Raw genomic sequence first — 26,697 nt, 5'->3', positions numbered from 1 at the left:
CCTTCAGCACAAAGCAGGACCGCCTCAACCCATCCAGTAAGCAAATAACTATGTGCGCATCACATACTGGCATATACAACATCAAACATATCTATCACACTGATCATCAACATACAATTCTCTCATAACTAACATACCGACCTAGCGGGTCACTAACATACTAATCCTTACGGATCATAAGAGCATAACATAATGTCTACCCTGATTCCAATCTAACAGATCATAACCACATGTAGCATACCATAACATCAACAACCAAAGGGTCGGCCTTGGTGTCGTAGACCCTATCGATATAGTGAGGATAACTCACTTTGCAAATGTCGACTCGGAAGATTGATAGATTATTTTATTTCCTTATTTTTATTAGTTGATTTCAGATTTTTAGATCTTTTTATCATTAATGCATTGCATTTTATTTATTTTTCTTTAGTATGGATCGTACCAGGTGCTTGTTATGTTGCATGAGATATTTTGTAGTTTTTTCGGTGCTTGTTGCGGTTGCGGGTTGATTAGAGACGGGCTTAGTGGGCTTCCGAGGCATTATTGAGCTTGGCGGAATCAAAGAGGAAGAATTGGGCTTTGAAAGTTATTGGCTTGGATTATTTGGGCTTGTGAAGATGGATCATAAAATTCAAATTTTGGGCTTGGAGCATCCATTTGGTGGCTAAATGATGATTGGTGCATTTCAAATTACATGGACAAGGAGGGGGACCAAAGGAATCTTTGGTAGTGGAAGGGTGGAGTGGCTTGGTGGACCAATAGCATTACAGCAACATTTACGCGGGTGGAATTTTCGCCGCGCGAGTACCCGCGCAACTGCCCAGTTTGGGCATTTTGGTCATTTGGCACACCATAACCCTTACGGATCAGATCTAGAGGCTCATTCACGATTTTTCACCATTGGAGACCTGCAAGAGGCGATTTTGGGAGCTAGAAATCATTTCCTTTCATCTTTCCAAAGCTAAGGTAGTTTCTTTATGCAATTAGATTATTGTTCTTGTTACTTTGTTGCCATGAGTGGCTAATACTCTCATTTGGTTGACTTTGGCTGAAAACCAATGAATGTTTGTGGGTTTTGAAGGATTTATGTTGATTATCAATTTATTCCATGTTTATGATTCTAGTTTGCAATTCTTATGCTTATTTGATGCTTTGATCATGAGCTTAGTATTTGATTGAGCAATAGTTGATTTATTTCATTGATTTTGCATTGGATCATTGAATTTATCTAGAACAAAGGCTTTATGATGGTAGAAATCATCTCTAGCTTATGAATCATATCTCCTTTATGGATGTGTAAGCATTTGACATCCTCTAGGAATTGGGGATTCCTTCATTCTTAAGGCTAATTGATTTCTTGGGATTAATTGCTTCAATTGACCCTTGATCTTAATTAAGAAGGTGTGTTGTGGGCTTCCCCAACCTCCATACTACCTATGAGGAATCTTGGCATATCATGCTTCATGATTGCTATAACCAATTTAGGATGAAGGATAAGCTTTGTATTAGATCCTAATGATAAACACACAAATGTTCATTGTGTGGAATTGCCTTAGTTAACCAATTATTCCCAACCTTTTAGCATCTCATCAACTTGCTTAATTGCAAGGTTTTTAGTTATTCAAGTATTTTAATTTTCAAGTAATAAAAAAAAAGTCCCTTTTAGTTTAATTGTAGTTAATCAGTTTAATTTCACTAGTTCTATTGAATTGCATTAGTGATTGAATACAACCATTTCCCCGAGGATTGATACCCCTTTTTACCATTATATTACGTTTATTTAGCAATCAAAGGGTGTAATTTGCTTGGTGGGCTTGACATCCCACCAAGTTTTGGCGCCGTTGCCTGGGAAATTGGTTATTGTTATTTGATTGTTTATGCCTAGGTCTACAAGAACCGGTGAACTACTCTATAATCCGGAAATTGAAAGAGAAGCAAAAAGGTTGAAAAAGTTAGCCAAACAAGCAAAGCAACAACAACTAGTTCAAGCTTCTTCCTCTTCTCCACTAATCAACATAGAAGATCAAGTTCATACTTCAAGTGATACCGACATCGAACCGAGTTCTCCAATTGTTGGTCATTCCTTTGAAGACATTCCGTTTAAAAACCACATAGCCATGAATCACACTCTACCTCACAATCCCAACCCAAACCCAATCAATCAAGACGCCAATACCCCACCCCCATCAACCAAGACAACAACCACAAGAACCTCCTATTGATATGTCACCTTGGAATCAAGCCCCTCCTCAAAACCAACCCAATTATCAACCACCACCACAACTACAAAACCAACACTTCCACCAAAACAACCAACCTCAAAACGAAGCTTTTCAAGTTCAACAAGTACATTACCCAAATCAACCCAATTACCAACACCCTCCAATGTACCAAAACCCAATGTACCCACAACAACAACCTCCTTACAACCAATACCCTAACTACCAACCTTATCTACCACCAATCTACAATCCCCAACAATACCCATATCCACCTTACCAACAACATCCCAATTACTTGCAACAATATCCCAATAACCTCAATCCACCCAACCCCCCTCAAGAGTTGACACTTAGACAAATGATGGAAACGGATGTTACTCATACACCTCTTGCTATTGTTTATCCCGCAAATCGCCGAGGGATTGAATTGAAGTCAAGTTTCATCCATCAACTTACCAAGTTCCATGGTTTGGATAGAGAAGACCCTCAAAAGCATTTGAAGTCCTTTCATATGATACGTGTTAGCATGTTGCCCGAAAATGTGACATTGGATGATTTCAAGCTAACCGCCTTCCCGCTCACCTTGGAAGATAAAGCTAGAGAGTGGTTATTCAACTTACCATCGGGATCTATTCACACATGGGAAGAGTTACTCAAGGCACTCAATAGCAAATCCTATCCCACCTCCCACATTTCAAGTCAAAGAAGTGACATTTTGGGGATTCGTCAAGGGGAAAATGAAACATTTCATGATTTTTGGGAGCGTTTCAACAACTTGTGTACAAGTTGTCCTCCACAATATACCCGAACTACTTCTTCAACAATTTTATGAGGGTATGATTTTCGGAGGATGATTGATGCTTCAAGTGGTGGTGACATCTTCAACAAAACCCCTCACGATATCCGATTACTTTTTGGTACCATTTCTCAAAATCAAAGGAATTTTGGGACTCGAAATGACATGAAGAGAAATTCTACACAAGTGGTTGGTGAAGTTAGCAACACTCAACACTTGGAATCAAAGCTCTTGGATTTGACTAATGTGTTAAGACAAATGGTGGTGGGAAGTGGTCAACAATTGATGGTGTGTGGTATTTGTGCAATGACGGGCCATTATACGGATAAGTGTCCCACACTTGGAAGTGAACCGGAAGATGTGAATGCAATGGGCGGATATCAAAGTCAACCAAGACCCATGGGATTTCAAAACAATTTCAACCCAAATTGGAGGAATAACCAAAACAAACCTTATCCACCAAAGCAAAATCCACCAAATCTTTTGATGGGACCCCAACATCCACAATACCAATCCCAAAAACCTCCATATCCACAAAATTCTTATAACCCTCCAAATTACCAACAACCTCCACAACAAGGCCAATCAAGTGGTACCTATCAAATGAGTCTTCAAGAACTTGTCACTTCTCTTGCTCAAAGCCAAACCCAATTTCAACAAGAAACCAAGAATACTTTCTCCAACATTCAAGCATAAATTGGAGACTTGGCAACCGCTCTCAACAAGATAGAACAAAAGGGTAAACTTCCATCACAAACTGAGAAGAACCCAAATGTGAGTGCCATCACCTTGCGAAGTGGGAAAACACTTAGAGAAAGTCAACCTAAAAGAGTTTCAAGAGAAGACAAAGATGAAGTGATCATTGTGGAACCTCCAAAAGTTGTAGTTCCTCCAAAGGAACCGGTTGTGCCAAATGTTGATAAACCCGATCCTTCCAATAAACCCATCAAACCATTGGTCATACCACCACCGTTTCCATCCCGGTTGGCTTACTCAAAGAAACAAGAAGAAGAGAAAGCGTTTCTTGAGACTTTCCGCAAGGTTCAACTCAACATTTCACTATTGGATGCCATTAAGCAAATCCCACGTTACGCCAAATTTCTTAAGGATTTTTGCACCAACAAGAGAAAATTCAAGACAAATGAGAAGATTCAAGTAAATGTAAATGTATCCGCGGTCATCCAAAAGAAGCTTCCACCCAAATGCAAGGACCCGGGAATGTTTGCTATACCTTGTACCATTGGTGATTTACATGTTAAAAGTGCCATGCTAGATCTTGGAGCCTCAATCAATGTCATGCCATACTCGGTTTTTCAATCTCTCAATGTTGGACCTTTGGAAGAAACCGGAGTCATTATTCAATTAGCGGACAAGTCAAGTGTATTTCCAAGAGGCATGTTGGAGGATGTACTCGTTCAAGTCAATCAACTAGTATTTCCTGCGGATTTCTATGTCATTGACCTTGAAGAAAAGACTCCTTCCAAGTCATCTATGATTCTCCTTGGAAGACCCTTCATGAATACCGCTCACACGATTATTGATGTCCATAATGGGAAGATCACCATGGATTTTGATGGAGAGACCATTCACTTCAACATCTTCGAAGCAATGAGATATCCTAGCAATATATCTCCATTGTATTGAGTTGATGTGATTGAGCCAATCACCCAACAATTATTCGAGTTATCAAATGGGGATCTTTTGAAGATGGTGCTTAACTTGATTCTTGAAGGTGAAAGTTTGAAGAATACCTTGGATATGTATACATTGGATTCCGAAGTCGAAAATATTGTGAAGGCTTTAGAAATTACTAATTCCACAAAGAGGGATGTTTCTCAAGTTGCCTTATCTCATTCTCCAATCAAGATGCCACCTTCCATAATCCAACCACCCACACTTGAATTGAAAGCTTTACCTAGCCATTTGAAATATGCTTATCTAGGTCAAGATGGGACTTTACCGGTGATTATCTCTTCTCAATTGAAAGACTTTGAAGAAAACCAATTGATTGAAGTCTTGAAAGAGCATAAAGAGGCCATGGGGTGGACCATAGCTGACATCAAGGGGATGAGTCCTAATGTATGCACTCACAAGATACTCATGGAAGATGATTGCAAGCCTAGGAGGGAAGCCCAAAGACGATTAAACCCTCCCATGATGGAAGTTGTCAAAAAGGAGATAATCAAGCTACTTGATGCGGATATGATTTACCCAATTTCCGACTCCAAATGGGTTAGTCCGGTGCAAGTGGTTCCCAAGAAAACGGGAATCACGGTTGTTGAGAATAACAAAGGCGTCATGGTACCCACTCGAGTTCAAAATGGATGGAGGGTATGCATTGATTATAGAAAGTTGAATTCAAGCACGCGGAAATATCACTTCCCTCTTCCTTTCATTAATCAAATGCTCGAGCGATTGGCAGGCAAACCGCATTATTGTTGCCTTGATGGATACTCGGGTTTTCACCAAATGCCCGTTGCCCCCGAAGATCAAGACAAAACGACTTTTACATGCCCCTTTGGCACATTTGCTTACAAGCGGATGCCATTTGGATTATGCAATGCTCCCGACACATTCCAAAGATGCATGGTGAGTATCTTCTCCGAGTATGTTGAAAATATAATCGAAGTGTTCATGGATGATTTCACCGTGTATGGCAATTCGTTTGATGAATGTTTGGGTAACCTTAAGAAGATTTTGTAAAGGTGCATAGAGAAAAAGTTGGTGTTAAACTTTGAGAAATGTCACTTCATGGTTAATCAAGGAATCATTTTGGGACACATTGTCTCCAAAAAGGGCATTGAAGTTGATAAAGCCAAAATTGATGTCATCCAAACCCTTCCTTACCCAACATGTGTTAGAGAAGTTAGATCTTTCTTGGGCCATGCGGGATTCTATAGAAGATTCATCAAAGATTTCTCCAAGATTACGCGACCAATGTGCCTTCTTCTTCAAAAAGATATCGATTTTGACTTCAATGTTGCATGCCAAGAAGCCTTTGACAAACTTAAAGACTTGCTCACTTCCGCACCAATAATCCAACCTCCAAATTGGGAGCTTCCATTTGAAATAATGTGTGACGCAAGCAATTTTGCTATTGGAGCAGTCTTAGGTCAAAAAGAGGGCAAAGCATCACAGGTCATCAACTATGCTTCTAAAACATTGGATAATGCTCAAGCCAACTATTCCACCACCGAGAAGGAACTTTTAGCCATTGTATTCGCCTTGGAAAAATTCCGGCAATACCTTCTTGGGACAAAAGTAATTGTATATTCCGACCATGCCGCATTAAAGTATCTCATGACCAAGAAAGATGCCAAACCACGGTTGATTCGTTGGATTCTTCTTTTACAAGAATTCGATCTTGAGATAAAGGATAAAAGTGGTGCCGAAAACCTAGTTGCGGATCACTTAAGTCGGTTGAATGTTGGCGATTCTTCTTCTCCTATCCTTGATGAATTCCCGGATGAGCACCTCTTCCATATCTCAAATTTCATTCCATGGTATGCGGATATTGTGAATTACTTGGTTACTAAAGAAATTCCTCACGCCTTTACCAAGCACCAAAAGGCCAAGTTGAAGAGTGATTCCAAATACTACATATGGGACGACCCTTATCTTTGGAAACATTGTTTGGATCAACTAATACGGAGGTGTGTTCATCAAAATGAGGTCGAGTCAATCTTGAAGTTTTGCCATGAATATGCATGCGGAGGACATTTTGGTCAAAACAAAACCATGCGAAAGGTGCTTGAATGCGGACTCTATTGGCCAACAATGTCAAGAGATACCTATCTATTTTGCAAGAGTTGTGATAGATGTCAAAGAACGGGTACCATATCCATGAGGCATGAGATGATTCAAAGCCCTATCCTTATTTGTAAAATCTTTTATGTGTGGGGAATCGACTTCATGGGTCCCTTCCCCGTTTCATTTGGTTATACTTATATACTCTTGGCGGTTGATTACGTTTCAAAGTGGGTTGAAGTAAAGGCTACACGACATGATGATTCAAAAACTGTAATTGACTTCTTGAAGTCAAACATTTTCGCAAGATATGGTGTACCGAGAGCCTTGGTGAGTGATAGGGGCACTCATTTTGGCAATAAAATGATGGAAGCAATGACAAAGAGATATGGTGTCACACACCGGATATCAGCCGCTTATCATCCACAAACAAATGGCCAAGCCGAAGTGTCAAATAGAGAAGTCAAACAAATTCTTGAAAAGACCGTCAACACTACCTGAAAAGATTGGAGCTTAAAGTTAGAAGATGCTTTATGGGCGTATCGGACCGCCTACAAAACTCCAATTGGTATGTATCCATTCCGCCTTGTCTATGGAAAATCTTGTCATTTACCGGTGGAATTGGAACACAAGGCATATTGGGCGGTTAAAAAGTGCAATTTCAATCTTGAAGAAAGTGGAAAGCACCGAAAAATGCAACTTCAAGAAATCGAGGAGTTGAGAAACGAGTCTTACGAAAACGCAAGCATCTACAAAGATAAGACAAAAGCGTTTCATGACAAGCACATCACTCGAAAACACTTTATTCCGGGCCAAAAAGTTCTTCATTATCATTCACGCTTAAAGCTATTCCCGGGAAAGTTGCGATCTCGATGGCATGGACCTTTTATTGTTATAAAAGTGTTTGATCATGGTGCGGTTGAAATTAAGAGTTTGGAAACAAATCAAATATTCAAAGTGAATGGGCACCGCTTGAAACCATTTTATGAAGGCTTTGATACGGGAGAATTCGACAACATAACATTGGAAATCCCAAATTACGAAGGTTGACGAAAGTGGGACTATGTCTTGGCAAAGATGTTAAATAAATGCAATGTAAATAAATAATGTCCGTTTGAAGTTTTGGGTGTTTCTACACTTGAAGTTGGCATAAAAATAAGCATATAGAAGCCTTCTAGTGATTTTGGTGAAGTTTGAAAATTTCCAAAAATTTAACTTTTGCGCGGGTACTCGCATAGTCTTTGCGCGACCAGCCCCAGCCGCGCAGGTCCCGAGTTCCAAATTACACAAAAAAGGGGTGCAAACTAATTGTTGCGCGCGGCCAATACCCACCCGCGCAAGACGTTTGCGCGGCCAAGAGCAAATCACCTTATTTATTGCGCGGCCACCTTATTTGTCCTATATTGCAAAAACTCACCCGGATACCCGCCCCATACCCACTATTTGAACCGGATTCGACCCAAAATTCTAACCCAGCCTTACCACCCCTAAACCCGTAGAAACAAACCCTTTTCCCCCTTATCTCTCCCGTCATCGACGCACACAGCGCCTCCATTGCTCCGCCAACACTGCTGCTGCTTCCGACGAACTTCGCTGCCACTGCCAGCCAAGCACCACCAACTGCCACTGCAATTTCCGCCATCACGTCGTCGTTACCCGATCTCTCTCTTCCACCCGCTATCAGCCGACGGTCGCACGCTCAAAACCCTCGCCGGAAAATCGCAAGTCGCCAGAATCCGCCTCAAAGTTGCTTGTTTCGCCGGCGCTCCACCACCACCACCTTCCCCACCTTATTCCGACCAAACCCCTGCCATTTAATCGCCGGTAAACTGCTCGGAGCGCCGACCCCCACCCTCGCCGGAAAATCGAAAATACACCCATTCCACCACCACATTTCATCAAATTTTAATTTTTCTTGGGGCATTCTTTACCAAACACTCCACCACACACCGATCTACTATTAATTTGGGAAAATCTTATCGCCGGAAAACCAAGCTCCGCCACCGGCCGCCGTCGCCACCGGCCGCCACCACCAATTTTGACCAAAAATTTCAAAATTTTTGTTTCTCACCGGAGATTCAAAAGACTTAATTTGTGGGCCAAAATTCAAGCTTGGGGTGCGGATTTTTGCGGATTTCTTTCGGACTTCAACACACGAAGTTGGTAATTCCTTTTAATTTATTGCATTCAATTTCTAACTTTACTAGACTTGTGCTACGCATTAGGTTAAATTGCATTGTGCCAAATTGCCAATTTGGAATATTGTCCGGTTTTAATTATTTGATTTGATTGGATTGGTGTGAGGCGAGTGTGAGGGATAATTTTGCCCAAGTTTTTGTCTTTGCTAGGTTTATTCACAAGTACAATGGCACGGGACAAGATCATTCACGCATCTCATGGTTCTTCTCGTGAAGCTCAATCCTCGGGGCCATCCAAGAAAATGTCCACCGACCATGTTGATCGTGATGGGAACCTTACCCTCACGAGTGCCCAAAGCCGAGAGTTCAAATCCAACCTTCAAAAGCATGTAATCCGCGCCATAAAATTTTACCACCAAGATTCTATGGATCAACTCGGCCTTGACCACCACTTGCGACAACTATTTTTCAACATTGGTTGGCACGAGTTTCTCGATCTTTCTGCACGTACCTACAAGCAGCCCACAATCGAATTCCTCTCCACCTATGCCCGCAATGACACAGCGAGGGTACTCACTTTCAAACTCCAGGGTCGGCAGCACCGACTCAAGTACAAAAAACTCAACAAGATCATGGGCACATATGACATCAACAACTCCGACATTTACAGCTACCAATGGTCTCAATTCAAAAGCTTGCCTAAAGTAGACTTTTGGACCCAAATCACGAGCCTGCCCAAGTTCAATCCCAGTCGCCAAAAAGACCCCTTTATCATCCATCCTTGTTGGAGAATTGCCCACCGGATCCTATCCACATCTATCTTTGCTCGTCACGAGCCGGGACAAATCAACACCGTTGAGTTGTATTTTCTCTATTGCATGTCGAGCCACCGTTGGTCTTTACCCGATTTCGCCACCTTCTTTTTAGACAAATGTGACAGCCTCAGGACGAAGACCACTGGTGACATTTGTAGTGGAGGTCTCATTACCCTCATTGGTTTGGGTATGGGCCTTCAATTTCCAGAATCTGAATATGTACCAGTGGATGATCCACCTCTTTACCTTCTCGGTTGCATTACTCTCATGCGGATGGAATTACTTTTACCTCATCCTAATATTCTTGGACATTTCTCTTAGCTAAACCATGTCAAGGACCCAATTTACATCTTACCCAATCCAAGTATCTCCACCTTCACCACCGATGACCCCGAAACATGGTTTTTGCCTCAAGACTTGCTAGACGATGATGATGCAGCCGCGGATGATGACATGCAGGTGGATCCTGACAATGCTGATAGCCCATTCGAGGCTGAAGACCATTATGATCTCCCAATCCGCCAGTTGCCTCCACCTCATCCAGGTCAAGCCTCCGGGTCACACTTTCAGCCCTCGAGAGAACACTCCCAGCCACAGCATGACTACCACTCATACCAGCAACCCAATGAGCCCGACCCTGCACACAAATTTCCTCTCGATATTTACAGCCAGCTTGCTTCCTTACGCCTCCAGGGCAATAGAAACACCGCAGCCATCCATCGCATAAAGGAACAACAAGCATGCACCCACACTTACATGGAGGACCTATGGTATCATTTTCGGCCCGGGGGCGGTTATCCTCCTCGCAGGCCTCCTCCACCTTGATCCTGGTATGATCCTTCCTTACTCTCATCCTAAGCATTGAGGACAATGCTTAATTTTAAGCTTGGGGTGAGGTAATCTAATCTTTTATTTTTATTGCATTTAGGTTGTATATAGTTGCATTTAGAGTTAGTCATTTAGGTCACTCATAAAATTGCATAAAAAATTCAAAAATATTGCATATTTTGTTTCTTTCTTTTCTAATTTTCATACTTTTTAGATGCATTCTAGTTTAAGTTCATGCATTTTTGTTCTCTCTTGTCTTCTCATCCCTACAAATTCCTGCGCCGAGTCATAAGTATTGAATCATAGATTGGTCCTGGGTCTTGATATGGAATTCCTTGTATTTGATAAATGGGACACATTTTGAGCCTCACAGACCACTTTGAGACCGCTTGTGTGGGGGTCAGATGCAGGTAGCTTGATTAGGTCTAGGTGCGGAGGGATGTGGTTGGTCATGCCAATGTGTGCGAGCAAAGACTAGCCCGATAAGGTATTTTGAAGACATTGAAGACTCGCATCTTTGTTTTGGGGGGAGTACCCCTTAGTACTCCCGAGTCTAGGGATGTCAACGGGGGCAAACGGGACGGGGATTGCATTCCCCGCCCCCGTCCCCAAAAAATTTCCGTTCCCCCGCCCCCGCCCCTAAATTCCCCTTCTGACCCCCGCCCCCGTTCCCCCGCCCCCAATTGATTTTGGGCTAACTTATTTGGGTTAAAATAAGTTCTTGTTTGGGTTAAAAGAAACTATTTTTTGGGTAACAAACAGATATTTATAACATAATTTTACATGTTACAAGCAACTTAAAAGCATGTTTTTTGTTGAATTTTTGTAGGTAAAAATCATTTTATTGTTTATTATACTTATATAATTAATATATGTCAATTTATATAATTTGTTAACGGGGCCCCCACGGGGGTTTCAAGACGGGACTACCAACCCCCGCCCCCGAAATTAAAACGGGGGTTAACCTTGCCCCCTCCCCCGCCCCCGTCCCCGATTTTTTTCAACAAATGCCCCCATACGGGACGGGGCCCCCCACGGGATCGGGGTCCCACGGGACTTTTTGACATCCCTACCCGAGTCTTGTCCGAGCCTTGCTTAGTTAGATTCTCACCACCTTTTTAGGATAGGTTATCATTTTTCTAGGGGTCTAGGGTAGATAGTTAGATAGATTTTGTTTATCACACCTTGCATTGAGGTGCTTGATGAACTTTGAAGTGGGTCCCCCAATTCACATCTTTTGGGACCAAGTCTTTTCGGTAACACCCATTTTTGAGTCATTCCCCACCCTTTTTAGTTGATCTTGGCACATTGTCAATGATCATTAGGTGTTCATATTAGCCTCTATCTATCACTCAATTTTGACTATTGGAGTCCTATGTTAGTTGGTGAAATTCCTTAGACCTTCCAAGAAGCAACACAAAGAATGAAGAAATTTGAAAAAGTGAAGACAGTAAGAGCCTATTAAAGATGATTCAAGAAAAGCAACAAAAGCAAAGAAGAAAACTGAAGAAAAAGAGCAACACAAAAAGAAGAACAAGAATCCAAGTTCAATACTTATGTTATATATCTAGTTTGCAAAAAAAAAAAGTGTCAAGCAGCGAATGTGACTGAAGACCCAATAATAGAAGTTCAAGATTGAAGATTTAGGTTGTTAGTTTTAGATTTAGGTTAAGTAGAGTTTTTATTATTTTATTTTATTTTTGATTTTTGGTGAGAAAAGGCCCCGACGATGAGACGGTAGACTGTAAAGGACAGTACAAGGGAGAAGCCTCTGAAACCGGATGTTTGCCCGGAGGCCGTGCTGCAAAACCCTATTTCGTTATTATACACTTTGGCCTGACAAATGTAGGAATCATAGTGTGTGAAGAGGCGCCTTTCCTTCGTGCACTATGGTCTACATTGGTGATTTAAAGTGCCCCCACTGGGCGCATCTCTGTTTCATTTGTCTTGCACACCGCGACCGCATCCAACCGTGATCTATTCGCCCATTAAGTGGTTGAGAATGTGGTTTATGGCTCTAAAGCGGGGAGCATTTTGAAGATACGTAGGGTCCATTGAAGGACTAATTCTGACCATGTTGACTAATGTTGACCAAGTTCTATGGTATCTTTCTTTTTCCTTTTTAGATAGTTCATCCCGAGCTCATTTTTAATCTTGTTCTAACTTGAGGACAAGTTAGGTTTAAGCTTGGGGTGATTTGGTAGATTATTTTATTTCCTTATTTTTATTAGTTTATTTCAGATTTTTAGATCTTTTTATCATTAATGCATTGCATTTTATTTATTTTTCTTTAGTATGGATCGTACCAGGTGCTTGTTATGTTGCATGAGATATTTTGTAGGTTTTTCGGTGCTTGTTGCGGTTGCGGGTTGATTAGAGACGGGCTTAGTGGGCTCCCGAGGCATTATTGGGCTTGGCGGAATCAAAGAGGAAGAATTGAGCTTTGAAAGTTATTGGCTTGGATTATTTGGGCTTGTGAAGATGGATCGTAAAATTCAAATTTTGGGCTTGGAGCATCCATTTGGTGGCTAGATGATGATTGGTGCATTTCAAATTACATGGACAAGGAGGGGGACCAAAGGAATCTTTGGTAGTGGAAGGGTGGAGTGGCTTGGTGGACCAATAGCATTACAACAACATTTGCGCAGGTGGAATTTTCGCCGTGCGGGTACCCGTGCAACTGCCCAGTTTGGGCATTTTGGTCATTTGGCACACCATAACCCTTGGGGATCAGATCTAGAGGCTCATTCACGATTTTCCACCATTGGAGACCTGTAAGAGGCGATTTTGGGAGCTAGAAATCATTTCCTTTCATCTTTCCAAATCTTAGGTAGTTTCTTTATGCAATTAGATTATTGTTCTTGTTACTTTGTTGCCATGAGTGGCTAATACTCTCATTTGGTTGACTTTGGCTGAAAACCAATGAATGTTTGTGGGTTTTGAAGGATTTATGTTGATTATCAATTTATTCCATGTTTATGATTCTAGTTTGCAATTCTTATGCTTATTTGATGCTTTGATCATGAGCTTAGTATTTGATTGAGCAATAGTTGATTTATTTCATTGATTTTGCATTGGATCATTGAATTTATCTATAACAAAGGCTTTATGATGGTAGAAATCATCTCTAGCTTATGAATCATATCTCCTTTATGGATGTGTAATCATTTGACATCCTCTAGGAATTGGGGATTCCTTCATTCTCAAGGCTAATTGATTTCTTGGGATTAATTGCTTCAATTGACCCTTGATCTTAATTAAGAAGGTGTGTTGTGGCTTCCCCAACCTCCATACTACCTATGAGGACTCTTGGCATATCATGCTTCATGATTGCTATAACCAAATTGGGATGAAGGATAAGCTTTGTATTAGATCCTAATGATAAACACACAAATGTTCATTGTGTTGAATTGCCTTAGTTAACCAATTATTCCCAACCTTTGAGCATCTCATCAACTTGCTTAATTGCAAGGTTTTTAGTTATTCAAGTATTTTAATTTTCAAGTAATAAAAAAAAACCCCTTTTAGTTTAATTGTAGTTAATTAGTTTAATTTCACTAGTTCTATTGAATTGCATTAGTAATTGAATACAACCATTTCCCCAAGGATCGATACCCCTTTTTACCATTATATTACGTTTATTTAGCAATCAAAGGGTGTAATTTGCTTGGCGGGCTTGACATCCAACCAAAGATACACTCCAACTCTTGGATCACCCAACACCGACTCCACCACCTATGATCATAGTACAATATACTCATAAGTCCTTAACCTTATAAGGTACCCCATAACCCACTAGTCAACCCCTAATCAAGGTTAAGGTCCTTAGTCAAGGTCAACTGTCCATGTTGACCTCGACTCGCCGAGTTCCCTGAAGTACATTCCAACTCGCCGAGTCATCGGAGTGACTCGTCGAGTTCCTTCGATTCTCAATCAAACTTTAAGGCCATCCGTCGAGTTCTCTCCTTGCAACTCGACGGATACACACTCATACATATCCAAGAGAAAACTCATCCTACTCGTCGAGTCTTATGACGGTCTTCATCGAACTCGCCGAGTTGTTCATCCAACTCGTCGAGTTCACGGCCAACTTCATGTGACTCGCCGAGTCAACTTTGCGACTCGCCGAGTCCATTCAGTCCTCTTTCCATACAGACTTGTTTTGAGCCATGCAGCGGCTCCAAATCACAGATCCAAGCTTCTAGGGCATGCTTATCACATAAAGTTGCAAACTTTACGTGCATGCATGGCCTTAAAGGCTCCAAATGCCAAATCTAAGTTCTTAATGGTGCTTTATGCCCAAGAGGGATCTCAATCACAACCAAAACTATCACTTTATGCTTCTAGAATCCAAGGAGGGTCCAGATCTGAAGTGACAACTTCAGATCTAGCCCATAGCTCATCATACCAACTTGAAAATCCATAAAAAGCCCTATAAACTCAACAAAAGGGAAAAAGGGAAGTAAGGATGACACTTTGATACCTCCAAAGGATGCTAGATGAGGTAAATCCTGCTTCCCACGCCTTCCTTGCTTCAATTCCTTTGCACTCTTAGCTTTCTTCCTCCAAGATTCTCTTTCCAAGCTTCAAACACCACACCAAGGCACCCACACACGTATAAGGACTCTCAGGACTCTCTAGAATTGTAAAGATTCAATGGTCCTATGATTAACTATCACGAAAGAAGTGTCAAGAAAAAGAAAATCAATTTTCTATAGACAAAAGGGTGTTCTAAGTTGGTGTACCCAACCGCAATATCGAATGCGAATGACAATAGACAAGCCTATTATGAGACATATTTTGATAGACTAATTGATTACTAAGACAAAGAAAATGACTAAGAAAAGCACAAATACCTAAAGTATTTGAAGTAGACTAAACCTTAAAAAGAGTTGATTGATCATCGATAACAAGACCCCACTACTAATTTTAAAGATCAATAGTTAAACTCGTTCTCTCAAATGTTTAGCCTATTGATATGACCTTATTTAATTATATATTTTTATATTTGAGTAAACATGTTATATTTTAAAATATATGATACTTGATATGCATTGATATGTCAAAGTACAATTAAAATAAGAGTTGAGATACAAAAAGAATAAAAAGAAGTCGAAAAAGACGTAACAATGATGTTACTGACATATTGACCTCTCTTTAGTGTTTTGGACTTATCTAATGACCGGCTATAACGGGTCATAATTGTCATGTATAAACAATTTCATCAAGTTTGTTACCTTGTACAAAAAAATTATTGAGATATGAATGAAATGAAAAAATAATTACCCTAATAAGTCAATTTTCCAATTTTATTTTTACAAGTTCAAAGACTTTTTATTACGAGTTTGATTTTAAGAAAACTTAAAAAAACGATGAAAAAAAAATGTACAAAAGATAAAATTATATGGTAAAACCAAACAAAAAAAAGTAATAAATAAATCTGAAAGTTTTATATCTATTTATCGATGTAAAATAATTAATAATTTTGAAGCGACCTAATTGCAAAACAGAATCCCCCGTCCGGACTGTGACACCAATATTTCTTTGAGAAAGAACGAAGTCACCACCTCTACACGCACAAATCAATGGAGGATGATGACGGAATTAGGGCTCATTTTCCCCTTTCTTTCGGCAAAAAATCCAAATCACAAACCCCAATCGAATCAATTCACAACGCCACACGCCGCCCCACCACCGGCATCGATGGCTCACAATCTTCTAGTTCTCTTCACACTAACAACAAGAACAAAGACACCCCTTTTCCTTCATTATCTTCATCCTCAAAGTCATGGTTAAATTCCCTCCAGAAAAACCCTAAACCCAGTACTGTATCTGACGATGATGTGGCAATTGGCCCGCCTCGACCTCCACCGTCTTATGATTCTGTTGATGGAGAAGATGACGCGATGATTGGGCCTCCTAGGCCGATGCCCGCTGAAGATGATGATGATGAAGACGACGACGACGAGCCAATCATTGGCCCACCGCGGCCTCCGTTGGGTTCGGATAGCGAGGAGGACTTTTCCGATGGTGAGCAAGAAGTTCAGCACCGTATACCTCTCAGTAATGAGATTGTTCTGAAGGGTCACACCAAGGTATCGTTTCTGATTTTGGTTACTGCAATTTCATGTTTTCAGAATCTTGTTGCTGAATTGATTAAGTAGAAGTAGGCTATCAAAATACTGAAAACCCTCATATATTCACTTTCAGAAAGCACAACCAAACACCCCATATCTAACATGACCTAATTGTTTAGGCAAAAGATGATTAGACGTACGCTGTAGTATTTCCATGTTGATATTTGGTGTATGCAGGTTGTTTCTGCTCTTGCAATTGACCATTCTGGATCCAGAGTACTTTCGGGAAGCTACGACTACTCAATTCGTATGTATGATTTCCAAGGAATGAACGCCCGTTTGGAATCATTCCGACAGCTTGAACCTTCTGAAGGACACCAAGTCCGTAGCTTAAGCTGGAGTCCTAGTGCTGATCGATTCTTGTGTGTCACTGGATCTGCTCAAGCCAAGGTAGGTACATCTTAAACACTAAACCCTAAAATACTTTCTTTACACCCCGCTCCCGAGTTCAACTTAAAGAGAGAAAAGAAAGGAAATGGGAGGAAATGAGAGGAAAGCAAGAGAGAATGGGGCTCCCGAGTTTCATTAAAGGAAGGAAGTGGAAGGAAATGGAAGGAAAACTTTCCCTCCTACCTTTCCTCCCGATTTGGGAGGATTTGAAAAGAAAGAACAAAATGTTTAACTTTCCTTCCATTTCTCTCCAACTCGGGAGCACAAATGACAATTTCTTTTTCCTTTATTTTCTCTTCTCTTCTTTTCTTTGCTATAAGTCGGGAGCGGGGTGTTAGGGTTTAGGATGGATTTCTTTTTCCTTTGTAATTATTTCCCTGATTTCCAATCCGAATTGTTTTTAGATATTTGATCGTGATGGATTGACACTGGGAGAGTTTGTGAAAGGTGATATGTATATTCGTGATCTAAAGAATACAAAAGGTCACATAACTGGATTGACATGTGGCGAATGGCATCCAAAGACGAAAGAGACCATTCTAACCTCATCAGAGGATGGTTCATTGCGAATATGGGATGTCAATGACTTCACATCCCAAAAACAGGTGCATCTTTCAACTTTCAATATTCATTATACTTTCTTTAAACTTCAACTCACAAAACAAATTAAATAATCATATTCTATTTCTATGAAAATAGGTCATAAAACCAAAACTTGTAAAGCACGGAAGGGTTCCAGTCAACACTTGTGCGTGGGACCGTGAAGGGAAGTCCATCGCAGGCGGTATTGGTGATGGATCTATACAGGTTCCAGTTTATTTTAAAACTTCATTTAAACAATAATATTATCATATTCATATATATTAAATAAGTTTATTGATATATAATATGATATAGATATGGGGCATCAAGCCTGGATGGGGAAGTCGACCCGACATTTATGTTCCCAATGCTCACTCGGATGAAATCACGGGTCTTAAATTTTCTAGTGATGGAAGGACTTTACTTTCAAGAAGTTTTGATTGTACATTAAAGGTATATATTTATTATTATTATAATTATTATTGAGTTTGGAGTTGCTGATGGTGATTTGGTTTGGTTGTTTGAGGTGTGGGATTTGAGGCAAATGAAAACGGTATTGAAGTCATTTGAGGATCTTCCGAATCACTATTCACAAACAAATGTCGCACTTAGCCCCGATGAGCAGCTGCTGTTGACAGGTACATCTGTTGAAAGGGACAGCACAACTGGTGGGTTGTTATGTTTGTTTGATAGAGAGAAACTTGAACTCGTATCAAAAGTCGGGATATCACCAACATGTAGTGTCGTGCAGTGTGGTTGGCACCCAAAACTAAATCAGGTTTGTTTTCACTTCACTTCACATAAAAAAAACGGGTTTAGATTCTTGAAAATATTTTTGTACTAAAATTTAGTTGTGTATGTTTTTGTAGATATTTGCAACTGCGGGGGATAAGCACCAAGGTGGGACCCACGTGTTATACGATCCTACACTGAGCACAAGGGGTGCCCTTGTGTGTGTTGCGCGTGCTCCGAGGAGGAAGTCTGTTGATGATTTCCAGGCGGAGCCGGTGATTCACAACCCGCACGCGCTTCCGTTGTTTAGAGACCAGCCGAGCCGCAAACGTCAGCGCGAGAAAATGTTGAAAGACCCGCTCAAGTCTCATAAGCCCGAAGCTCCAATGAACGGACCTGGTTTTGGTGGAAGGGTTGGTGTAACCAAGGGAAGCTTGTTGACACAGTACCTTCTCAAGGTAATCTACTCTTTTACACATTTTTTGCGTTTCTCTTTACTTTTATAAAAATGAGACTGATGTTATCATGTGTTTGGTTTTATTAAAATATTTGTTTTTTATTTTATGATTCTAAATAAAATATATATTAGATTAATAAATAAAACAGTAAAACTTATACATTCTTTACTCATAAAAGTATATGGTGTATTGGTATTTTGCAGCAAGGTGGGATGATTAAGGAAACATGGATGGATGAAGATCCACGAGAAGCTATCTTGAAGTATGCTGACGTGGCTAAAAAAGATCCAAAATTCATCGCTCCAGCTTATGCTGAGACCCAGCCCAATACCGTTTTTGCAGAGTCTGATTCCGAGGAAGAAGATAAGTAAAAGATATTTGGTGTGATTCATGCCTCGAAGATGAAGACCATGGTTTTCAAATGCTACTATTCCATGTCTTGTTACTTTTTATGTTTATCATTCAATCGGAACAAATGGAAATTGCTGCAAACTTTTCTTAAATGTAGCTTAGGAACACCCAGGCCAGAATATGATTAGATTATAGATTAGATGTACTTGAGTAATGTTATATGTAAACGGGCTTAATGAGGGTTTCAATGTTTGATCTAAGATTCTAATAGGAAAAGCATTGTATATGTATATGTTATTGGACATGAATGAATGTTTGTGTCATTTCATGTCATGGATTGGATGATTATCCTATTCAAACCAGGACTCTGCTGCATTATTGGATTGAAACCTACCATTCTTATATTGGTCTTCTTTTTCTGTTAAAGGTATATTTTAGAAACCTGTTTTTGATCAACTATTTAGTTTTTTTTTTTCTTCATAAACTGGTTGTGGTAAGGACCAGACCTTTTCGATTTATTTTTTCTTTCACATTTTGGTTCATGGTTTGGTTTTGTATTATTTGTTATTTTTTGGTTACCTACTTTGCTTGCTTAAAAGTTGAAAGTTGGTCTTGGCGGAGGTATTAAAATATGAATTTGCAAATAAGGAGGTTGGGAGTAAAGACCCAACGAACAACCTTTAGGCTTTTTTTCCCCTTCTGAAGTTCAGAATAGATAAATGGTTCTTAATAGATAAAGTATTACTGATGTTGATATCAGTGTTGCTGATATCAATAAATCATACTTAATGGATAAAGTGTTGCTCGTATTGATACTTAATGAATAATGATATGTGTAGATGAAGTGTTGCTAATATTAATGTGTTTTTTCTAACGGACTGAATTTGAATGAATGGCTATTTTATCATTTTATTTAGAATTGACAAATAACGAAGTTACAAATTAAAACTGTATCACATCTAGCCAAACAGATATGAATAGAGTTACAAATTGAAATTGCATCACATTAAGCCAAACAGAAAACAATATCACTTGTTTATTTTATTTTATTTATTATATTTTTTTTTGGGTGTGGTTTTATATACCACGTATACATTTGTTATGGTTTACTTTTAAAAACTATTGTCCTGTAGGGAAAACAAAATCCAAAATTGAGTGTACATGGTAAATAACATATTAGAAAAAAACTTTGTAGGTTGTTCTTTTGTAGATCAAAGAAAACTGAGTATATACATAAATCACCCCCCAAAAAAATATACACATCATTCTTGAACACAAAGACCATCAAAATAGTTATAATATGTTGTTGCCAAATGCATGATGCTCTATTTTATTTTATTAACGCTTTTGTTAAATAACGTAAAACATTTTATAGCCTCGTAACTAGCAATGAATCACTACACACCAAGCAATCACCGGATATTAAAATTAGGTTGTCTCTGGAAGAAGAAGATTACTGGATTGCAGAGGTAGCAGCAACATAAACAATTGGGAAAACAGTGTAAAAAGAAACAATTTAATTACAAAAGAATCATATATTATCAACTCTTATAATAACAATGAAATTTTTATGACAATATACACAAATTGTTTATAAAAGTAATAATAAAAAAAAGGTATCGGGAAAAGTATGATGAGCTAACCCTACCCGACCCTAAAGAGTGTCAAAAAAAATTGACCTGTTTTGACCACTACCCAACCCAACCCAAGAATAGATATCTGAGAAACAGAGGATTGGAATGGAATGGAATGTTAACCGACGTGTCTGGCTAATCGAATGTCTGATAGAACCGTGAACATTTGTGTATCTACAAACTCCTGCAAAATTAAAAGTATCGGATTATTTTCCTATATATATATATATATATATATATATATATATATATATATATATATATATATATATATATATATATATATATATATATATATATATATATATATATATATATATATATATATATATATATATATATATATATATATATATGTGTGTGTGTGTGTGTGTGTGATATGTGCATTTGTATAAAACAATAACATTGAGAAAGAGGTACCCTTACCCTGACAAATCGTTGGTCCCTATAGGCGAAGGAATCAATATAGCTTTCCTTGAGAAGTAGGTTAGCCTGCAACCAAAACATATAATAGGCCTGTCATCAAGTAATTAAGTGTAATAGATAATTAGATTAGATATAGATAGTTATAATAATAAAATTAAGTGATCTTACCGGGTCGGTCTCGCATTGTACATTAGGGACGATATGGGAGCTCAAGTTTGAACATAGCGACTCCAAGTGCTGCCTCATAGCGGCTAAGAAATGTGTTGCAGCTTCAATCTGTGATTGGTCACAACTTATTCTACTTCTTCACAAAATAATTTACTTTTTTTTTTAAAAAAAATATTTTTTGGTCCTAATGCTAAGAAAATCACCTGCCATTTGTTGCTCTTGTAAACCGGATACTTTTTAGCAGCAGTTTTGTCACATGATAGTCTACCATGAAGTGGCGCTAGTCTGGTCATCAATTCTTTGTGCCTAGGAAGTGCTGGCAAGGACGACATTTCCACCTGTATAGTATAACTCCATCATCAATTAATTACATCACAAACAAATTCAAATTACTTTTTCTTTACTTAAAACTCTTATTATAGTTATACCTACCTGATTTGTCTCCAAATCAACACGAACAAGGTTATTAGATGATTTCATCTTGTTATCACCTGGTTTATGCAGTATCCCCACCTGCACATGCACATGCACATCATCCACAAAATTTATAACCAACTAAATATCTCTTAAAACATTAGTATTTTAGATACTTACAACAAAAGGAACAGGGGCATCAAGGAAATCAAACATCTTCCCTGGAAGAACCTGTAAACAAAGACAAAACTTTTAACTTTGAAACATACGAATCAGGGGGGATTCATTGAATATGTATGACTCACAGGAAGGAAGAGGCTTTGCCATTCAAATGGAAGAATCATAGGAATAAGAGATAACACTGTGGCTGATAGGACACCCTACACATGTTACACTTAATAATTATGAAATGAAGGTCAACCAATTGCAAAACATGACATGTCATAATCATATTTAAAACCAAAAATGAATTTAGCAACTTTCAGTTTATTACCAGATTTGGGGATGTGATAATCACTTGTTTCTCCAACAGTACTGCTGAAAGCAATATTAGAACCTGAAATCGGTTTTATTATCATACTCTCATTACATAACCATAATTTCCATACATAGATAATTACAGTAAGCATGGAGATGAAAAACTCGTCCATTGGAAAGTTAAGAACCCAGAGTGAAAGAATTAGACTTACATTTTCAAGAGAAAGAGCTCTACAAAGTGTTATGGTTGTCCAATTTGATAGTGACACGGCTTCCTCGATTGCAGCAAGCTTGAACTTGACCTAATAAAACATTATATGTTAGCAAGGGCATTTGCACATACGAGGAATCTTAAGTGACTCGTGTTATCAAGGGCATTCACGTCTTTTGCCAATGTACCTTATCGGGAATCTCTGACATATCGACAGTTTGATCTCCAAAAGCAAAAGCAGTTCTATAATATTCAATAGCCGGTAGATGCTCGAGTGGCCTGAAACATATTTTACCTCCATATGATGGAACCCTCAAAGCATGATAGTTGCAAACAGTCTGTAGCAAGTCATTTTTGTTTTCCTATCATAAACAAAACTAGTTTAAGTTATATTTACTCCATAAAACTAACTTATTATAAGCAAACAAAATCAACACACCTTAGCCCATTCCATGATCGTTTTATTAGTAGCATCTCTATCACTACAAAAATGTACCCCGCCTTCATCCTCTGATAAGACGCCTTTCATCAAACTAAATTCCAAATAACAAAACATATATATATTAACCCAGAGTCAAATTCCACAAAAGTAGCAACAACTTTTTTTTTTTTTTACCTGAACAAGGGCCCAACGCTTCCATGTCGTTCAAGTGTCCGGTTCATGGGAATAACACACGCATCAACATCTGCCTTTCTGACACTATCATGATCACCATGCATTTTTCCTATACACTCCCATCGTTTTTCCATGGCATCATTATTGGAATCATCAACATAAGTCATCTCCTTTCTTGCAACACTAGGAGACCCGGTTTGAAACCATGAAGGCGAATTTAGCGTATCATCTATAATGCCTGTAGTTATAGCAGAAAGTGTTATGGTGGTGTCGACTGGTATTGCAGCATCCATCCATGAGCGATCAGGGGTTGGATCTTCTTCTTGACCAGTAGTTTCAGTTTCATCCACTTGGTCTTCATTTGGTGGGGGTGCTGGAAGGGAACGATCAGGGCCCACTTCACTTACAAACTGTGTGATTCGATTTTGGCGCTCCTGTGCTACAATACTGCATCATAGTAAGTAGTTTCAGTTAATTATGGAGTGATCGAGTGGTGTTTTGATTGAAGCGAATGAAGGAATGGTGATAGACTAGCCTGTTTAACATCTCGTAGTGGAGTTGAAAGAAGGGGACTCTTGTTAAGAGACAATAACAGCGAGGTGCTGTGACCAAAAAACGACTGCCTCTTCCGGATTTTTTTGAAAGGGGGGTTGCAGCGCCGAGCATTCCTGGTGGTCTCTGAACGAATTCTTGTGTGTGTAGGCACACACCGTACAGAGTTGCATTGTCTGCCACCTGTAAATTTACGAGTCTTACTAGTGTTAACAATCAATAATAATGATGCAATTGGAAATCGTTTTAAGATATGACAAATTACATAGAAAGGTAACCAATTTTGGTTTTAATTTCTCTTTCGTATGCAAGGGACATCCAAGAAAAATTGGGTTTCTTAGATTTAAATTTGTAACTAGAGTAATTAGAAAAATAAACAAAAATAAACTTACTGGTTGAATCAGTTAACAACTTAACAAATGATACCTAGTGAAGTGAAACATTTTGTATAAGTAAAACATTTAACAAGCATAGAAAACAATTTAGGATAACTGATAGAAAATTATTTAACACGTATGGAAATAGTAGGTGAAGGTTATCAAGAAAAAACTCAGACACAAGTAATTGAATAAAAGTAATATACAAATCAGAGATCAGAATTAGATACAACTTGCCTTGAGTGAAAATATAAATGCAGAGTCATCTCTGGTCAAATGATCCTGTTCATGAAAAAACAATAAAGAAGTTAAAATTATTTTTTAGGACCTAAAGGCGAGCTAACGCATGTGGTCAATGCGAGTCAAATAAGACCGTAGTAGAAAATAATTTAAAAAAAAAAGATTTTCCATGCCATCATACCTGCCCGTAAACGACTTGATTTAGCTCATTCAGTGATGGTGTCCTCTCCATCACACATGCCTATGAAAAAAGCACAAATCGCTATTTGCATGATTCGGACTATAGATAAATCGTTCTTTCTTTAATTTGTTTGGTATAACATCCTACTTTCATCGCCTTCTATTACAACAATGTACTTTGAAAAACAAAAAATCTACTCAATTATCGCATTGTAATGCATATTCAAACAAAATTTTGAATGCTATAATTGGGTAGATCTTGCAAAGTACAATACCTTAATAGCAAAAGAAACTGAAAGCACAATGTTGTAATAGAAAGAAATGAAAGTATATTGATATTTCTTGCATTTAGCCCAAAATAAAACCATCATATCTACTAATGAGGCCAAAATAAGTATAATATTTGGATGGAAGAATACATTGCTCCTATGAACTATAGCAAAGCAACACATCACCTTCACACCGGTAGGAAAGCAAAAGGATGCTAAATCTCCTAAGCGCATAGATAGCCTTTTCCCTGGAGGGTACTTGAAAAGTATCTGGAGGTAAAAATACAAAATGAGTAGTGGTTATAGGCAAACTTACTTATAAATTACAATATGGCATTAAACATTTTTAGCTACAAAAAGAGTAATTACCTGAGGTTCCATTGTGACACTTGGAGGTGATCGAAACTGCATAACTTTGAGATCCATTAGGTCTGTTTTGTCGGCTCTATCCTCCCATATCTTTCTATGAGCAAATGCATCCTCAACAGGCTCCAGATTTGCATTTGGATGGATACCCGCTATAAGAAAGTGTTCAAAAAGCGAGGATGGATCTTGGTACTTTGTGGTGGCATCCTACATCATCATCATCATCATCATCATCATCATCATCTTCACATAAGTTGTATGATATGCATGTATATATAATATATATGAACCAATCAGAAGGAAAATATGTTAAAATGAATTAGGGGTTTACATATTACCGAGGATGTTGAGTGAAACTGATTCCATTGACGTTTCTGATTAGCTAAAATCTCTTGGTTGAAATCCTGGCCACCACCCCAGTTTAAAGCTTTTTGCATTTGATTCTTCAATCGTTGAAAACCATTGCTTTGATTTTGAGTATTTAATGACGTCACTATTTCGCTTCTACAACGTCTATGGTTGCCTACTGTCGTCATTCTTGGAATATTATGCTTCACGGATTACTCTATTTGGCATTTGCTACCTCACAAACATTATATTATTTGTCGATGTTGGAAACACTTTTGCAAATTACCATCTCCTTTCCTTCCCTTCCATCTCACTAGCCTAGAAATATCTACCACGCTAATAATACTTAATCCTTGGAACAGATTCCAATCTTTCAACAATAAATTAAGACTATTTCTATTATATCAATCATTAATGACATGGAGATGTTGTATATCAATCACCAAATTCAACCAACTTAATGAAAAACTCTCTAACGATAATTCACATATAAATCAGGATGTTGATGTATAATCCTCTTTTGATCCTTGATTTATGCAAATACCACGACCTTAAACCCATCCAATAACGTGAATCATTAGAGACGTATTATCTCGTGTTGGGATGGTTTCTTCCACAAATCACAATCCTGAATATGCATTCAAATAAAAGAGTCAAAAACAATATATACAATATACATTTAAAGCAAATCAATATCTCGATTCGCCTAAAACTAAAAGATATAGGGAAAAGGTGGAAAAGAAACTGTAAGGTATGAAAACGCCAATGAATTCATATGAAACGACAACTTTTTATGAGAAAAGAAATGTAAAATCAAATGGATTAATCTTATGTACCTGTATAGACATGAACATGAACTGTGTTTGTGGAACTTCTTATTTGAAATTACTAGGGTTTTTTCGTTACGTTGAGAAATTTGGATTGATTAACATGCAAATGGATTGACGATGAACAAGAAATACGCTTGATAAAATTGGATGGTTGCGACAAAAATTGAACAAAGAATGTGTGAAGAACAAAATAGATCAAATTCTATATATGTACACACACGTACATATATATATATATATATATATATATATATATATATATATATATATATATATATATATATATATATATATATATATATATATATATATATATATTTATATTTATATATAAATATATTTATATAAATATAAATATATGTAACGATTTTCTTTTTAGAAATGCTTTTATTT

The 26,697-nt window shown here is 38.4% G+C and overlaps 4 protein-coding genes across 5 annotated transcripts; 3 read left to right on the top strand and 1 right to left on the bottom strand.

Moving 5' to 3' along the window:
- Positions 1 to 3,072: 3,072 nt before the first annotated feature.
- Positions 3,073 to 4,662, top strand: LOC128126161 (uncharacterized). Its single transcript, XM_052763930.1, has 2 exons — positions 3,073 to 3,610; positions 3,722 to 4,662. Exons 1-2 carry the CDS (start codon positions 3,073 to 3,075, stop codon positions 4,660 to 4,662), a joined length of 1,479 nt encoding a protein of 492 aa, XP_052619890.1.
- Positions 4,663 to 7,335: 2,673 nt separating this feature from the next.
- On the top strand, positions 7,336 to 7,815 carry LOC128126160 (uncharacterized). Its single transcript, XM_052763929.1, has one exon. It carries the CDS (start codon positions 7,336 to 7,338, stop codon positions 7,813 to 7,815), a length of 480 nt encoding a protein of 159 aa, XP_052619889.1.
- An 8,223-nt stretch (positions 7,816 to 16,038) lies between these two features.
- LOC111912553 (uncharacterized) lies at positions 16,039 to 19,600 on the top strand. Its single transcript, XM_023908287.3, has 8 exons — positions 16,039 to 16,641; positions 16,861 to 17,073; positions 17,478 to 17,678; positions 17,773 to 17,880; positions 17,971 to 18,108; positions 18,182 to 18,433; positions 18,525 to 18,845; positions 19,049 to 19,600. Exons 1-8 carry the CDS (start codon positions 16,132 to 16,134, stop codon positions 19,214 to 19,216), a joined length of 1,911 nt encoding a protein of 636 aa, XP_023764055.1. The 5' UTR covers positions 16,039 to 16,131; the 3' UTR covers positions 19,217 to 19,600.
- Positions 19,601 to 20,698: 1,098 nt separating this feature from the next.
- On the bottom strand, positions 20,699 to 26,485 carry LOC111912533 (uncharacterized). 2 transcript variants are annotated; one of them, XM_052763793.1, is made up of 19 exons: positions 26,311 to 26,485; positions 25,465 to 26,102; positions 25,130 to 25,333; positions 24,947 to 25,030; positions 24,493 to 24,552; positions 24,309 to 24,353; positions 23,678 to 23,877; positions 23,143 to 23,589; positions 22,966 to 23,059; positions 22,715 to 22,888; positions 22,528 to 22,617; positions 22,332 to 22,394; positions 22,144 to 22,218; positions 22,019 to 22,069; positions 21,857 to 21,937; positions 21,628 to 21,762; positions 21,425 to 21,532; positions 21,257 to 21,346; positions 20,699 to 21,014 (listed from the first exon to the last, which is right to left on the bottom strand). In XM_052763793.1, the coding sequence occupies exons 2-19, from the start codon at positions 25,660 to 25,662 to the stop codon at positions 20,949 to 20,951; spliced, it is 2,265 nt and encodes a 754-aa protein (XP_052619753.1). In that variant the 5' UTR covers positions 25,663 to 26,102; positions 26,311 to 26,485; the 3' UTR covers positions 20,699 to 20,948. The 2 variants fall into 2 exon arrangements, with proteins under 2 accessions (XP_052619753.1, XP_023764036.1); XM_023908268.3 differs by having other exon boundaries at positions 21,257 to 21,322.
- Positions 26,486 to 26,697: the final 212 nt, after the last annotated feature.

The sequence above is a fragment of the Lactuca sativa genome, chromosome 5 (assembly GCF_002870075.4).
Source record: "Lactuca sativa cultivar Salinas chromosome 5, Lsat_Salinas_v11, whole genome shotgun sequence".
NCBI lineage: Eukaryota > Viridiplantae > Streptophyta > Magnoliopsida > Asterales > Asteraceae > Lactuca > Lactuca sativa.
This window is presented reverse-complemented; position numbering and strand designations above follow the sequence as displayed.